The sequence below is a fragment of the Elephantulus edwardii genome, unplaced genomic scaffold (assembly GCF_000299155.1).
Source record: "Elephantulus edwardii isolate Elephantulus edwardi_28Jun2011 unplaced genomic scaffold, EleEdw1.0 scaffold00258, whole genome shotgun sequence".
Lineage (NCBI taxonomy): Eukaryota > Metazoa > Chordata > Mammalia > Macroscelidea > Macroscelididae > Elephantulus > Elephantulus edwardii.
In genome coordinates, this window is record NW_006400008.1 from 2,732,589 (window position 1) to 2,751,088 (window position 18,500).

General features: G+C 37.5%; 1 protein-coding gene across 1 annotated transcript in view; it reads right to left on the reverse strand.

Annotated features, from left to right (window-relative positions):
• Nucleotides 1-18,500, reverse strand: part of LOC102845799 (probable lysosomal cobalamin transporter-like) — a 167,070-nt gene that overhangs the window by 142,271 nt on the left and 6,299 nt on the right. The window contains exons 2-3 of the mRNA XM_006899478.1: nt 16,281-16,457; nt 3,758-3,818 (exon numbers count right to left, since the gene is read on the reverse strand). Coding sequence (XP_006899540.1) covers nt 3,758-3,818; nt 16,281-16,457 — 238 coding nt within the window. The remainder of the gene's footprint in view (nt 1-3,757; nt 3,819-16,280; nt 16,458-18,500) is intronic.

Here is an 18,500-nt window from a genome sequence, read left to right on the forward strand (position 1 = left end):
CTCTACCCTCCCAAGCATGATGTCCCTCTCCAAGGACCTGTCCCTCCTTACAACATGTCCAAAGTATGTCAGACGAAGCCCCAGAATCCTTGCCCCCAAGGAGTAGCCTGGTTTAACCCTCTCCAGGATGAATCTGTTTGTCTTCTTGGCAGTCCATTGTACATTCAATACTCTTCTCCAGCACCACAGCCCAAAGGCATCAATTCTCCTTCTATCCTCCCTAGTCATTGTCCAACACTCTGATGCATAACAAGTGATTGCAAAGACCATGGCCTGTGTCAGGCACACCTTAGTCTTCAGAGAGACACCGCTGTTCTTGAGTACTTTAGAGACGTCCTAGCAGTCAGGAAATCAAAAGACAAATTTCATTAGGAACGTCTGCTGTCAGGGACCTCTCTAGAGTGCTCAAGAGCAACAATGTCAGTCTAGAGACTATGGTGCACCTGATTCAGGCCTTAGTTTTCACAATTATGTGCTTGGCATCAGAGAGGGGGACAATAACTGAGGAAAACAGAAGAAGAATTGATGCCTTTGAGTTGAGGTGCTGGGAAAAAGTATTGAGCATATTATGGACTGTCAAGAGAAGAACCAGGTCTGTCAGTTGAGATGGTGAAACTAGGCTGTTCCTTGGAGGCAAGGATTTCAAAACTGTGTCTTACATATGTTGGGCATGTTGCCAGGAATCCAGTCCTTGGAGAAGGACATTATGCTTGGAATGGTGGATGATAAACACAGGAGAGAAAGAAAGGCCTTGGATGAGATTAATTGATACAGTAACTGTGATAATGGAGATAGGTGTGTCAGAGACAGTAAGACTGACTCAAGATAGGGCAGAATTCAAGAGTTATTGTTCATGGGATTGTTATGAGCTGTGGTCAAATCAAGGGCACATAACAACAATAAAGCAATACAATTAGTATTGAGTTAAATACATGCAGGAGCTAGGGAGATATATCTGACTTCATGGGAATTGGTTTTTATGTTATTCATGATGTTACAGGGACAGTTTCTCTTTGTGAAGTTGGTAAAGGTCATCTTCAAATGTCCCTTGCTCTTTTTATAATAAGTTACATCTAAACATAGGGAAAAAACCAAAAAAAGTCATTTTCTCAGGGTATATTCCAAGCAGTGTAATAGCTTGGTCATATGGAATTTTTATGTTGAGCTTTCTGAGGACGCACCAAATTGACTTCCACAGTGGCTATACCATTATACAACTCCAGCAACAATGTATAAAAGTTCCTATCTCACCACATCCTCTGCATCATTTATTGCTTGCTGTCCTGTTAAACTTTCCCACTGTTAGTGGAGTAAGATGGGATCTCATGGTGGTTTTGATTTGCATCTCTCTTATTTCCAGTGATTTGGAGCATTTCTTCATGAGTCTGTTGCCATCCGAGAACTGAGGCACAAACAGAGACATGTAGACCAATGTTCATAGGAGTATTTTTCATGGAAAAAAACATGGAAACGGCCCAAATGTTCAGCCACAACTGAACGGACTGAGACATTATGATACATTCACATGATGGAATACTACATACCACTGAGGCAGCAACGATTTTGTAAATTACTACCTGACTTGGAAGGGACTGGACAGTGTTGTGTTCCATGAAGTGGCTTGGTCCCATAGGGATGGGTGTTGTACGAAACCATTATTGTAGAATGTATATGGGGATGCAGGGGAGTGGAGGGGGGCGGTTAATCATAACGTAGCACAGTTTGGTCAGTGAAGAGGAAAGAAGTGAGGGAGATCAGGTATGAGGGACAATGTGTGCGAGCTCTGTGGGTGAGCCAGTCTAAAATTTTTATTTAAGTAAAAGAAAAAGAAAAATCATCACCACTGGAATTAGCAGTCAAGAAATCAAAAGAAATGTTACACTGAGGAAATCTGCTGTCAAGGACCTCTCTATAAAATTATAAAACTTATATTGAGCAAGGATATAGGTTTAAAGACTAAGGTGTGCCTGATTCAAGCCATGGTACTTCCAATCGCTTCTTATGCACCTCTAAGTTGAAAAATGAATAAGGAAAACCCAAGAAATGATGCCTCTGAATTATGGTACTTGTGAAGAGTACTAAATACATCATAGACTGTCAAAGAACAAATAAATGTAACTTGGAGGAAATGTAACAAGAGTGTTCCTTAGAGGAAAAGATGGTAAAATATTGTCTCGCATACTTTACACATATTCTCAGAAGGGACTAGTCCTTGGAGGAAGAAATTATGCTACAAAAGGTAGAGTCGATGAAAGAGAGAAAGATTCTAAACGAGATGGACTGGTACAGTCACTACTACAATGGGCTTCAGCTTGAAGGATCACGAAGATGGTTCATGTTAAAGCATGGTTCAGATCTGTTATTCACAGAGACTCTGTGAGTTCCGCTGGACTCAAGGGCACCTAACAACAACTATGTTTTTGATAAAGAAAAAGGCAAAGATTAGAGGCAAAGGAGCGAAATAAAAATCCAGTAAAACTGTTGTAAATTATCCCACTATTAGAAATTTCTGTAGACTTTTTTTTTCTATTTTGAACTTACTGCCCTATTAAAACATTATTTAATACCTTGGTTACTGTTGGAGAAAAAGCAAATAGCTTTCCTAACATAAAACTTTTTAATAAAAGCAGAAGTCTCATTTACTCTAAGAGAAAGTTTTAAAAATATTAGGTAGTTATTCTATTGTTACCAGCAGTCAAGGGATCAGGAGACATACTGCAACGGGCAAGTCAGCTGACAGGGACCTCCCAAATTACTGAGAAGCAATGGGGTCACTATGAAGACTAAAGTACACCTGATTCATGCTATGGTTTTTTCAATCACTAGCTATGCAACTGAGAGCTGGACAATGAATAAGGATGATAAAATCTATGTCTTTGAGTTGTGGTGTTAAGAGAACAGTACTGAATATCCAATGAACTTCCAAAGGAACAAACAGATGTCTTAGCGAAGGTACAACCAAAATGCTCCCTGGAGGCAAGGATGGTGAAGCTTCATCTCACATATTATGGGCATGTTGCTAGGAGAGGCTTTCCCTTAGAAACATCATGGTTAGAAACATGGAAAGTCAGTGAAAGAGAGGAAGACCCTCAAACATTTGGATTGAAACAGTGACTGCAGCATTGGGCTCAAGTGTGTCAAAGATAAAAAGCATGGCACAGGTCAGGGCAGTGTTCAGTTCTGCTGTTTCCAGGGTCACTATGAGTAGTACTTGAGTGGATAGTACCTAACAACAACAGTTCCAGGACACTCTATAAGGCAAAGTTCCATCCACTGTTCACAAGGTTGCTGTGAGCCAGTTGATGCGCTAGCACCTAACAGCAACAATATTCCAAGACAATTCAATTGATTGTACAAATTTCACAGTATAATGTATTCTACTAGATGGCCGCTAACAAGAAGTGTAACAGTTGGGGAAAAACACCTAGAAAACTGAACTTGGGAAAAATATATAGAAAAATGAAATATTAAATAAAAATTTAAGTATGGACAATTTATACTGGCAACAAAGGAAGAGAATGGAAATTCAAAATAATTTGATCAGATCACCAAAAAATTTAGTTCCTAAGACCATAAATACAGCAAAGTAGGCTAAAGAACTTTTGGAGTTACAATAATGACTGTTATAGTACTTATTCCTGGTGTAAAGGGGGTGGGGGAGAACCACATGTGATGTATAAATTAAAAAGAACAGACTTAACATTTTCTACATTTTGATTCTCAGACCAAATAAGAAATAAAACCAAATGATACTTACTGTAGTAGCCATATAATACAGTATCCTCTATCTGTTTGCTGACATTAGCATTAGCCCAATCCTAGGATTTAAAAAAAAAAAAAGTAGAAATAATGAAACAACTATTTGCTTAGTACAGTTTGATTCTTATATATAACATGTATAACCCACTGAAAAAAATGATGATCCCTTACCTGGATGAGTGAGATCAAATAAATAAAAAGACAATAGTTTCAATAGATTAGTATAAAGATGACACACACTTCTAGCATCACACACAAGCAGAAGCACCTAACCTGTACTGTAGAAAAATGACTAAACTGAGACAGAAAAGATTAATCTTTTAAATGTAAGAGAAAACAGTAGGAAAGAAGGTGAGAGTAAATAAGGATGGAAACTTTTTTTAAAAAATTCTAATAAGCTAAATATAGATCCAATACTGTTCTGAGAAAGGTAAAAGAAAGTCAGCGTAAGATGGGAGAAGGATAGTTGTTTCAAAGATTTGTGAGTCATCCAAACCCCTGATAATACCCTGTTGTTGCTATGTACGGTCAAGTCAGAACTGTTGATAGCTGATCCTCTAAAAGATTTTTATGAGGTAGTAAATCACACAGGAAGCGATGCTCGCCCATCTTTTGTTTTTCCTGCAGAGCAGTTAGTGAATTTGAAACACGTGCCTTTGGGTTGGCAGTATAAATGATACTTAGATTTTTAAAAAGGGAAAGGATATCTCATAATCTCAATGTCCCTGGGAGAAATGGTAAAATGCATTCTTGTATATTCAAAACATGTAATAAAATAGATGATATAAAATGGCATTAACAGGTAATCCATGGAATGCTTCTGCTTGGAAAAGAGGAAAGAGAGAAGATATTCAACAAAATGGATAGACATAGTGATTGCAGCAAAGAGCTCGGCTAGGACAAAGATTGTGAGGATAGTAAAGGATAGGTTAGAGTTTCAATTGGTTTGCTCAGAGAGGTCAGAATGAGTCATAGCCAACTCAAAATGAGTCACACTGAACTTGAGGGCACTTAACAACACAGTACTTCCGAGTGGAAGAAGTATAACAAGTTACCAGCCAATGATTATAGCACAATGCAGTCTCTAAAAAAAAAATAATGAAAAAAAATATGCATGTTATACATACACAGAAAAATGGAAGGTAAATCAAAGTAGTGCTTAGCACATGAGAATGGAAATGGGTTGAAGAAAGGGGCAAAACAGTATTTGGAAAGTTTTTATCAAGAATTAATATATCCAAATGAACACACGCATAAAGTTTTAGCATCTATGAGCTGTTCATCAGTATTTATGTATCAACAGAGAAGTAAAATTAGAATTTTTATGAATAATTTAAGAATCTGAATGTATGTATAAATCTTTAGTCTATAACTTGTTCTTCAGTAACTTAATGTATGAAAGTGAAGTTTATGAAAAATTCTAAAGACAATCAAGTTAAGAACAATGTATCAATAAGAGATCCCCCTTCCCATTAAAAAATTTGAGAAGTTGCTAACAAAACTCCAGGAGGCTGTAATGACCCATTGAGAATCACTTAAATCTCTACAAGATCTCAACCTTAGAAAAAAAATTAAAAGTGGAAATTCTAAAAGTAATTGAAAGCCAAAGAATGACTGAAATTCGGCATCTTTTAACCTACAATGTTTATTTTATTTACCCAAATCTAGTGGCAAGAAAAAAACTATTATTGTTACTATTTTAAACACAAAACTATGTGTAAAGTATACAATATCACTCAAGTACTATTAGTGTACTTGGCTTATATACAGTTTTGCCTCCACAGTATTTGATGTACGATCTAGTTTAGTTTATGAAAAACCTTCTACAACTTGAGAACTGCTATGCCCTTGATATGTTTTATAAACAACTGCTTCCTAAAGTAGAAACCAAAAGGAACTTCAGAGTCATTTAAGACAAAAGAATGTGAGACATTCAAACATAAATATTAAATAGTATGTGAATTCCACAGAACAAAGATGTAAAAGGATTCTTATATAAATTCTATTCATTTCTCAAGCTGACTTTTTAAAACTCTGTTATAGACTCAACCGTGCTCCATCTCAAAATATATGTTATGAATAAATCATAATGCTCTGTGTCTAATTATAATTCCATTTGGAAATGGACTGCCTTTGTTAGGCTTAATGAAACAGGATTGGGTAAGGTGAGTCTTAAATCAATCTCTTGAGATATAAAAGCAATTAAATAAGAAACAAGAAGCTGAGGGAAGAGAGATTCCAAGCCACATAAAGATCTCACATGAGCAGAAGCTCACAGACACAAGGAATTTTGTCCAGAACAGAGAAAGCGTCTCCCCAGCTCTAATACCTTGAATTGAGACTTCTTTCCTCCTAAACTCCAAAGAAAATGGATCTGCTTGCTAAAGGCACAAATCTGTGTTATTTTTTTTAACAGTAGACCTAGATATAGAAAGAGACCAGTTGGCTTAGTGGACAGAAAGTGATGCTACCAAGCCAAAGGTGGATACTTCTAATCTGCAGCCCTCAGGCCTGTTTTACATTGTTTTTGTTCAAACATTCTTCTAGGTCATATAGCCCTGGTGTGTCCACTTGTCATACAGAGGTAACTGTGGTTGCTGTGAAGCTAAACACTGTGACATTGATTTGTCAAATGCATTAATGGTTACCCATCGTGGACAGTGTTTGGTGGAGCTCCCTGATTAAAACAAGCTTGGAAGCAGGAGTGGCATCCACTTCCATAATAGTTTGCCTCCGGAAACCCTATGAACATGGAGAAAGGATGAAAGTCACACAAGTGCTGAGGACTTTCGTTCATAGGGTCGCTATGAGTCGCCTAACAACAACAACAACAGACCTAAATAACTAATATAAACTCACCTCAAATCACCAATATGACTCTTCTTCCTTTTACCTAGTAACCTCGCTCTACATCAAAGGTTATCAATTAGAGATGATTCTGCCCCCAAAGAACATTTGGCAATGTCTGGAGACAACTCTGATTGTCACAGCTGCAGGGGCTGAGGAAAGGGTACTAATGGTATCTAGTACCAGCAGACAGAAATCAGGAATATTGCTCAACATCATATACAATGTCCATCAAGACAAAACATTATCCAGAATGTCAATAGTGCAAATATGGAGAAACTCTTACTCAAGGAATTCTAAAGCAATTTAAAAACAACTGCTCCTTTGATCTCCAATTATCTCTGAAACATTTTCATTTATATATAGAATTAAGATTTTCTTTTCTACAAAGTGCCCATGCACTTTGACCTATGACGTTATAATCAACCCTTTAACTTTGAAGGAGCTCTGGTCTTCTTGTTGTTATTAGGTGCCGTCAAATACCACTCAGCAACCCAATGAACAACATATCTGAACTCTGTCCTACCTTTGCCATCCTAATCCTCTCCAACACATGCCAGCCCACTGCTGCAGTCATTGTGTTAATTCACCTTGTTGAGAATCCTCTTCTCTTTGGCTGATCTTTGGCTTTCCAAGTATGATATGCCTTTCCAATGAATAGCCTCTCCTCGTAATATGCGCAAAATATGTGAGAAGTTTCATCATCCTTACCTCCAAGGAGCACACTGGCTACATTTTTACCAAAGTATTATCTGTTTGGTTCCTTTTGTAGTCCATGAATTCTTTTCCAATAATCTTCTCCAGTCCAGTGTTCTTCTCCAATATGACAACTTAGAGGCATCAATTTTTCTTTTATTATCTTTATTTATTTTCCAGCTCTCAGATACATAGCAATTGACTAAAAAGACGATAACCTGAATCAGTCACACTTTAGTTTTCAAAGTGACATCATGGCTCCTCAGTAATCTGGAGAGATTCCTGACAGCAGAGTTGCCCAAAGCAATAAGTCTCCTGATCTCTTGACTACTGGTAGCAAGTGTGGTGGTGGTGGTGATGCTGTTGACATGAGTGAGAACTGACCCACAGCTGACCCTCTCAGCAGGAAATCAGTTTTAAGGACCTGCACTGCCAATGTAAAGATTCACAGAGTGAATGCCCCAGATGCTCTGTGGGAGAAAGATGGGCAGCCCCTGTTATGTGATGAAATGCTTCTGAAAACCCACTGGAGTGTCAGCTATGGTTCAGCTTCCACTTGATGATACACAACAACTTTCACTTTAGGACCATCAACACCACAGCCTTTCAAGAACATTTTACCTGAAATTTACCCTCTTCCTCTCTATACAAATTTTTTCTCTCTCTGATGAACCCTATCCTGAGCCCAGGTGGTGTAGCATTATAGTGTGTCAAGCTGCTAACAAAATATTCAACTATGAATCCTACAGAGGTGAGCAATCTCCTCTCATAAAGAGTTCTAGCTTTGGAAAACTGATGGAGGGTCAATATAAACCAGAATCAACTCAGAGACAGGGAGTTTGAGCTACTGAATTTGACAGATACAATCTCAAATACTTATCACACAAATAGGTACAGATATGCAGCACAAAAAATAAGACCTTATTGACTTTCATTCTATATTAAATACAGGGAGTTCGCTCGTGGAATACTTCCCTTCCATGCAGAGCCTTGGGTCCAATTTCCAGCTAATATACCACATAAACAGAGACTACCAAGCCATCAGAGACAAATGGGTTATGTTGCTATGATTCTGAACAAGTCTCTGGTATATAATGACTAATATGAACTAAGAAATAGGCTAGCAATCAATTTCCAAACATCAGCCAAGGGATCACAATGACTCAATATGTACCTAAATCATGAAGGATGGCACAAGGCCAGGCATGTTCCCAGGAAATGCCAAAAACTCAGATATTCTAACTTTAAAACCAAAAATAAAAAATAAAAATTCTATTAAAACAATAATTACATAGCAAGCAATTCTGTTTATACATTAATTTCTCTTAAGGAAATCTGAAGGATGCTCTAATAATCCTAGATTTAAAGTATGTTTTTTGCTTCTTTAAATACAATTGCTGTCAGAGAAGAAAATATTTTAGAAATTTTTAACTATGTGTTGTACATCTGAATTACACTAAAGGAGCCAAGGAGCTCTGGTGACTTTTAGTGGTAAAGAGTTACTCTGTGGGCAGTTCAAAATCGCCAGCTGCTCCACAGACGAAAGATGGACAATCTCTTCTCCTGCAATTAATTGACTGAAAAATCTATTGGAATGTCACCTAAGAGTTTGTTGCAAATCACTAAGTGTATAAAAACAACAAAGTAACACAGCTAAATTCTTCTAACTAAAAAGTCAGTCATTCACATCTACTAACCACACACACAGAGAAATATATGGTAATTTGCTTCTGTAAAGCTTTGCAGTCTTGGAAACTCTATTGTGTAATTCTATCAGGCTGAAACACCCTGAAAGTAGCAGGTTTGACTTTTTTAGATTCATTCAAATAAAAATATCTGGACACAGTGAAGACTTTCTTGGAAAAAAAATAAATAAATAAATAAATATAAAACAAAAAACACCACACCACAAAACTACACAGTATTATATACAGAACTACATATATATAAAATATTTGGTATAGGCTAGTAAGCACGTCCAAGGCTGCAACTGTTTCATGAAACAGGCCCACCAGTATTAATTCCTAGAGACTTTTTTTTGTCAATGCTTTCAATGCAACTTGAACTTCTTTCTTCATTAATATCCGTTCTTGATCATATGTTGCTTCCTAAAATGGTTCAGTGTTGACCAATTCTTTTGGTACAGTGACTGTTTACTCATCCCATCTTCTTTTGATTCTTCCTGCATCAGTCAGTATTATGCTCACAGAACCCTTCAGCATTGCCGCTCAATGCTTGAAATCTATTCTTCAGGTCTTTTAGCTTGACAAATACCCATGAAGGTTCCTCCCATTTGGTTTTCTAACTCCAGTTCTTTGCATATTCATTATAAACACTGTATCTTCTCAAGCTCTCTTACTTTAGCATTTCTTCCAAGCCTCTGTACATTGTGGCACAAGTTTCAAAGTCTCCTCTGACATATATTTTGGTCCTTTATTTTTCCCCCATGTTTGTTTTCTTCATATGTGACCTTTCAATTTCTTCATAAGTGACATTCTTGATGTCTACCCACAACTAATCTAGTCTTCAGTCATTAGTGTTCACTGCATCAAAATTATTCTTAAGGTAGTTTTTTTAATTTCAAGTGGAAGAGACTCAAGGCCGTATTTTGGTTCTCATGGAATTAATTTTTCATAAGCTTCACTTGTAGGTTTTACATGCGTGAATGATGATCTGTTCTACCTCTGGCTTTGTTTTGACTGTTGATATTGAGTGCTCATCAACTCCTTCTACAGATGCAGTCAATCTGATTCATGTGTAGTCTATTAGGTGAGGTCTATGTATATTATCACCATATATGTTTATCTATAAAGATATAGGAAATTAATAAATCATTGATTCTCCAAAATTCTTATCTTTCATTTTATACTGGTTTGCTTACAAAGTTCATATACATTGTGTTTCACACTATCCTTCATTCACATTATGTTTCATATAATCATGATCATTCATTATGTTGTATAAACTTAACAATCATTGAACTATGCCCACCATTTTCCTGTCTTGACAGATCCCCATCAGATCTTTCCCATTTCACTCTCATTTCTGTAACGAGGAACACATTTTGCAACTAAAAGTCCTTCTTCTTTGCTTCAAAATTTTGGAGTAGAGTCACCAATTATTACTTATGCATCTTGTAGAACATTTAATAGTGCTCATGCACAATCTAAACACAGATGATGAAGCAGTTGTCTGAACAGAAAAAGGAAACACTGCATGATTTAAAATAAAGAAAGGTGTGTGTCAGGGTTGTATCCTTTCCCCACAACTATTCAAACTGTATGTTTGGCAAGTCATTTGAGAACTTGGACTATATGAACAAGAATGTGGTATCAAGGTTGAAGGAAGATCAATCAACAGCCTGTATATGACAAAACTGTGCTTGCAGAAAGTGAAGAAAACTTGAAGCACTTGCTACAGAAGATCAAAGCCTTCAATATTGGTTACATCTCAACATCAAGAAAACAAAAATCCTCACCACTGAACCAATAGGCAAAATCATGATAGAGAGAGTAAGAGAGAGAGGGAGAGATGGAAAAAAGACTGACGTTGTCGATGATTTCATTTTAACTTGGATTACAATCAAAGCCCATGGTAAAAGAAGTCAACACATCAAAAGAAATGTGACATTGGTAAAATCTGTTCTCAAGGCCTTATCAAAAGACATCACAAGATGTACCTGATTTAAGTCACGGTATTTTTCAATTGCTTCCTATACATATGAAAGTTGGTCAATGAATAAGGATTACAGAAGAAGTGATGCCTTTGAAGTGTAGTTGGAGAAAAGTACTCAATACCCCATAGATTGCCAAAAGAACAAACAAGTCTTAGAGAAAGTGCAATGAGGAAATGTTCCTTAGAGACAGGGATGGTGAAATTTACTCTCTCATTCTTCGGACATGTTTTTAGGAAGGGCCAAGAAAGGTGGAGGGTCAGAGAAGGAGGAAGGCTCTCAATAGGAAGGACTGACACAATGACTGTGACAACACGCTGGAACATATCAGAGATCATAAGGATGGATCTGATGTTCATAGGGTCTCTATGAGTCATAGCCGACTCAATGTACCTAAAAATGATGTGGTGGTACTGTGTACTGTAGAGTCAGCAACGACCCATAACTGGCCCTCTGGCAAGTTTTCAGATGTGGTTAATTGCATGGGAGGGGACTACCTATCCTCCCATGGAGCAGCTGGTAGTCTCAAATTGTGTGCCCTTCAAGCAGCACAGTTTCTTGCCATTAGGCCATCAGAGCTCCCTAAAAACAATATGGAATGCTTAAATTCTAAAACAACACTTTTTTCCCCTTAAAGGAAGTGACCTCATACAATATTAAGATCAACAATTAATGTCTAAAAATATTAACGATATATTACTTTTATTTAGTAAAAAAGCTGAGGATATCCAATATTACTGAAAATTGTCATCATCCATAGAAGTTTTTATTCCAAAACAAAATTCAAATAAATTTAACTGAAAATTAATTCACTAGCAGAAATTCTAAGGAGGTAGGGTGGCCTAGTGGTAAGAAGCAGCACTGCAAGCCTAAAGGCATGCTGTACAAATCCATCAGCTGCTCTGTGAGAGAAGGATGGACAATCTCCTTCCATGAAATTTACTGCCTTTGAAAACCTGCTGGAGGATCAGCTGTAAATCAGTTCTGACTCAACAGCACACAAGAGCAGCAGCAGAAATTCTATGCGCTGAACTATTTGACATTATCTTTGACTTCCAAAGAGGCTATTTATCAAAAGCACCTCATGATGAAAAAGCTCTCGAGACAGACTGTCAAGTCACATAAAATTACTTCACCTCTCTGAACCTTGTATTCTCATCCATAAAAAGGTGTATAATATGATCTATCTCCAGTGTTCACATATGTAAAACACAACAAAGTCTAATACAAAGTAAATATTTAATAAATGTTAGCTACTATCTTAATAGGGAATGTGGTAGCCTGGTGGCATGGAGTTGCACTGCGAATCCAAAGTCAGATAGTTCGAATCTACCAGCCACTCCACGGAATAATCTATCAACTGTACAAGGAGGAAATATGAACAATCTCCTTCTATGCAAATTACAGCCTCTGAAAACAGGCTGGAGGGTCAACAACTAATATTATCTTAGTAATTTTATAACATATTATGTGTTCAATTTATACAACTTAAATACTGTTGTTTTAATATCAGGAAATATCTAAACCTAACTAGAAAAACATTATTCAGTTATTTAAGTCACTTGTCTCAACTCAAGAGGTTATTTAAGAGACATGAATTACAGTGATAGCTGACATAAGACTCACTCATTCAAATATATAAGTAACTATCATATGCCAATCAAGGAGAATGTAAATGCAAGCAAAAGGGTCCTGTCCCACAAATGTTTAAGTCAGTAAGAAACTTTAATTGAAATTTGCATGATTCAAAATGGACTCTGAAACTTTCATTTTAAAAATGAGGAACCTGAGATCCAGAGAAGTTATCTGACCAAAGGTGCATAGCTAAATAATTAGCTCAAAATTAGAACTAACATTCTAAAAATTTCAACACAGTACTCTTTTCACTATATCACACTCACGTGTAAGAACTAAGGCTCAATGCTGTGTTGCCTTGACATCTGGTAAAATTAGACGCCCAGCATTACCTAACCAAAGTTTCCTTGCCAACTGTTCTTGAAAATAAAGCCATTTAGCCAAACAACTCTTATCATGGGGTCCAACCATGTATTTTGCTTGGTCCTAAATAGTAGGTTTCACCTCCCTATCAAAACTCAAAAAACTCATTGTCGTGGAGTTGGAACTAACTCATAACTGACCGTCCATAAATCACAGAAGACTGCTCATTGTTCTTCCTCAGAACAACTGGTAAATTTGAACTGACTGCCTCTAGATTGGCAGCACAATTCTATTCCCACTAAGTTGCCAGAGCAGGTTCTAGAATTATTCAAACAAGCCAATTATATCCTCCTGATGTTACTATGTCTGCCTCAGAGCTGCTGACTGTTCACCCTGTTACTGAGTGCTAAACACATGTGGTCCTATGTGGAGCATGGTATCCTCATCCTTTGAGACTGTACACAACTGATAAACTTCTGGCCATCTCCTTGGTCAAATATCAGATGTTATGTGTTCATCCACTATATAACTCTACAGCAAGAACCTCTCCTTTCTCAACAGGATAAAGAAGTGATCAAAATGCATATTGACTCAATGTACTCAATATAGAATTAAGAGTTTAATTTGCCACTAACAAGAACACTTTTAGACTCTTAGCTGACCCTTCAGTGGATTTTCAGAGGATCCAAATGGGAAGAGAATGTCCATTTTTCTTTCATGAAGCCACTAATGGATTTGAACCTCCAGATAGCTGATGCCTTTGGGTCAGCAGTGCAACTTCCTACGAACTACACCACCAGAACTTCTGGCCATGAAGGTTGTCCTTACAAAAGGAGAAAAGATACAGACATAATAGAAGGAGAAAACAGCCATGTGAGGACAAATGTCAAAGAGATGACCAGCTGTCCTCAGAAGCCAGAAGAGTGGTATGGTACAGGCTCTCCTTTAGAGCCCAAAGAATCAATATGGCTGATACATGATGTTGGACTAACAGCCAACAGAACCACGAGACAGCAAATTACTGTTCTCACACATCACCCAGTGTAAGGCAGGCACTATCTTACGAAAACCCTAGGAAACTAACACAGGTAACTAGATGAATGACAGGCTCATTCACTGCTACAAGTCATGGGCCAGAGGACATCTAGAAAAGGAGAGAAGGTTGACACAGGAGACAGGGCCATATTGACATCTAAGAGGAAGAGAATATGAACAATATGGGCTCTGGGCTGGACCCAGGGAGAGGACGGACATTCGGTGGATGAAAATGAGCTGCTCTAAAGCAGCAAAGCAGTCAAGGAAACAGGAAGTTTCTAAGGGGAAAGATGATTAAACACAGAAGCATCAATGCCAGGAGCTGAAAACAGGGTAAGAGCTGAGAGAATGAAATAATTTGAGTGTGGAAGGCAAGGGCAGGAGAGCAAGGAGTTAAAATAGTGATGGGAGAAGAGGAAGTGAAGGCCATTGCCCTGTTAAGAAGTGTGGTGACAGAGGAAGGAACGAGAAAGGAAAACAACAGCAGTAGCAGTCATAGAAGCTCACATTTATTGAATACTTATTACAAGTCAGGCATTGCTGGAAGTACTTTCCATGTGTTAAGTTGCTTAATTCTCCCACACTATTTATTGGGCTGCTGACCGAAAGATCACTGGTTAGACAGCTTTACAGGAGAGAGACGAGGCTGGCTCCTCCCTTCAAGGTTTACAGCCTCAGAAACCCTACGGAACTTTCATTATGAGTCAGAGCCAACCTTACAGGTTTGGTTTTTGATTCATTGTCATGTCCTTGGATGATGCAGATGGCTAAGTACACTGCTACTGAACCAAAGGTAGACAGCTGGAACCCAAGTAAAGTTGCCTCAAAAGGAAAGTCCTAAAAAAAGTCACAGCTACAGAATACCCTTCTCAAAACACATGTTGTTAAATGTGATAGGTTGGGAGTGACTCTATGGGAAATGGTTTTGAGTTTATTAAACTAAGCCAAATTCAGTCAAGGGCAACAGCATGTGGTCAATAAATGGTGGAGTCAGGACACAAATCAGGGAGCCTGATCCCAGAATCAACACTTCTTGTGTCGTCAGCACTGTTGTTAGCCAATTGAGAATGAAATCATTTACTAATAAAAAAGGCTTACTTGATTTTCTTAATGCTCAAAAAAAAAACAAAACCAACCCAAACCCATGCTTCTAAATTATAAACATTAATGTAAATCCAGTGAAAGATGTCTCAAGTCTAACAAACGTCAAGAGAAGTATGAAAGGAACAAAAATAAAACCTACTATTATTACACAAAAGATTTATTTCTTTTTTTTTTATAAAAAGATTTTCTTCACATCTAAAGTGTTTCTGAATTAATAGTTCTATGTTAGTAATGAGCGAGAAGATGGACAATCTCCTTGCATGCAATTTACTGCCTCTGAAACCCACTGGAGGGTCAGCTCTGCGTCAGTTGCAACTCGATGATACTTAACAACATTAATTAGTAAACAAGTACCTGCTTCAGGATCTCTAGGGTAACTGTCACAGTCTCAGCCTCTACATTTCTGGTCTCATTTACACCCAGTGCCCAAAATAAAACTCAGTATCTACTGGATTACTAAACCTGATGTCATCCTATAACTCATCTGTTCTGGCTCTGAGAAAGTCTATAGTCAAGGATCTCTCAAAATTATTGAGGAGTAATGAAACAAAAGAATAAATAGCTATGTCTAGGATAAGGTGTAGCCTGGGTAATCCTGGGAGACAAAGATGATAAAGCTTGGTCTCACATACTCTGAGCTTGTTTCTAGGAGAGGCTATCTGTTACAAAGAGGTATCACACTTGAAAAGGTGGAGGGATATCAAAAGAAAGGAGGGATATCAAAAACCAGGTGGACTGACACAGTGATGGTAGCAACGGGTTCAAGCATGTCAGAATTCTAATGACCACTGTATTGGAATAGATCAAAGAAAGAACTGTCTAAAAGGAATATATGATTAGGCATTATATGTATGACAACAGCCCAGAATACAGAGGCATGTCATTGCAAAGAGCACCCAGGGGAAGAGGGCAGGTAGGTAATTGTGCAACAATGAATGAATATTAAAAGGAAAAAGTGAACTGGGGGAGGGGGGAAGGATGGAGGGAATAAAATGTACAACAATAAATGAATGAATAAAAATCTAACTTCTAGTAAATGTTCATTGACCTCACAATTAAAATAAAAGTTTATTAAAAAAGCAAAGAAATTGTGAGGATGGCACAAGATAGGACAGGGTGCAGCTCTGTTATCCAAAGGGTCGCTATGAGTCACATTCAACTCATAGGCGCCTAACAACCAGAAACTTATTTTCAAATGAAGAAAATCCTATTATCTGATAATAATTACCTTAAACGTGCCATTTTGATTTTTCATGTAAGAAACCAAAAAAATATCCACCGGTAGAAGTGCTGATGTGATTAGAGCAATCGCCAGAGAAAAAATTGCTGTTATGGTGGAGACAACTTCACTTTCCCGCTGACTCTGATATTTACGAACATATATCCAGCAGAAAGCCAAAATAGCCTGAAAGAGAACAAAAAGAAATGTTTTATTACCACTCTATGTATTTTTCTAAAACAGAAGTTTGTGTAGCTTAAAATTGTTCAATGAGTTAATTTTTTTACTTTCAGTAAAATTTTAGAGACATAAGGAAAGCCTTCTCATTACCTCTTATTTAGAATTTTCAAAGCCTATTTCATAAATGTAATGCAATCTCACTTGGGCACCTCTACACACACACATACAAGCACAAAGAAAAAAAGCTATTAATAACAGTACTCAGTTACATACATCTTACTGAAACAGTACAAACATTAATGATTTTACAGGACATTAAAGTTACAGCTAGCTTTGAATAGGTCTTTATAAATCTCTCCAGCACAAATGAGATATTACTAGAAAGAGTTCTATCCTAGGCTTACTATAGCTTCTGCCCTTTTCTGGCAACTCAAACAAGTACTATTCTGAAAGAAAGGCAATTTCCTCCTATATGACTTACAGCCTCTAAAAATCCACCGGAAGGTCAGCTATGAATAGGTTCAAACTCAAGAGCACTTAACAACAACATTCAGCTAAAGAGTCACTGTCAATAATCATTATGCTGTTAACATATTATACTTTGGTTCAAATCTTTAAGAACTTTAAGCAAAGAAAATGAACACTGAAAATAGCTACATGTGCAGAGCAAATTAAGTCCATTCTCAGGCACTGAGATTGCCATCTCCAACCAACCAGGTACTCTTAATAGCTCCTTGCTCTTGATTAACACAGGGATTAACACTTTATTCTAGTCATTCTCAAACTTTAATAAGTCAAAGGATCACCCTGAGACCATCCGTAGATTTTCTGATTCAAGAGGTGAAAGATGGAACCTGAAAATTATGCCTTTCTAACAAACTCTCAGGTGCTACTGCTACTAGCCTCAGACACACACTTTGAGAAGCCCTACTTACTCACTTATAGGAGCCTGCAACAGATAAATAGGTCTCAATCTTGGCTGTGTTTTAGAATCATCAGGGCAGTTCTGATAACTGTTATGCCTTTCCCCAAAATCAATTCAATCAGTGAGTGAGAGCCCTTCCTTGTTGGTTGTCATGGACCATGAAATTGGAACCCTTCCACAGCTGCCCCTCCAGTGGGTTATCTGAGGCAGTAAATCACAAGCAAGAAGACTGATCACCTTTCTCCCAAGGAGCAGCTGGTAGGTTTGAACTTCATACCTTTGCCTTGACAGCACAACTTGGCAGTTTGCTTCCATTCACAAAGGTAGTCTTAGAAACCCTATAGGACAGTTCTACACTGTTTTATATATATATATGGTTGTTAGAAGTTGGAATTGAGTCATAGCAGTAGCTTTGGTTTGTGTTCTAAATAAACACTATACAACTTTGTTTTGTTCTTTTACCTGTTTTCAATAGTTAATTTCTCTCTTCTAGTTAAGGAACCTAAATGGACTACCACCTAACTAGTGCCAAAATTTCCAAATTCCTCTATTTCACTATGATTCAGATAAAAGTTTCACCCCCAAAAATTCCCCTTGACCTCTTGTAGTCAAATCCTTTCTTTCCCTGTTCCTTGACAATCACTAACTTACATGTGGCTCTACGGTTCACTTTTTTCTATTTTTGGTGTGTGCTGAGCAGTCAATTTCAACTCATAGCAACCCTAAAAGACAGAGCAGTACAGCTCCAAAGGATTTCCAAGGATGAAGTCTTTATGGAAGCAGATTGCCAGGTCTCTCATGAGACCTCACTGATGGCTCCTAACAGCTGATCTTTCAGCTAGCAGCCAAGAGCCTAACTGATGTGCCACCAGGGTTCCTTCACCTTTTCTAGAATGTCTAATTATATCTATCTACTATATTATCTTGTAATGCTGTATGCTATGTTTTGAATCTGACTTCCTTCACTAAGCATAATGCATGTGAAACTCACGCAACTCATTCTGTCATCCTTGTATAATGCTACTATTTCAGCTGTTGATGGAACAGCAAGAAAAACAAAGTTCAGAATCTATCTATCTATTGGAGAGGAGAAAAACATGACCTAGTTTTTCTTCTTATTCTGA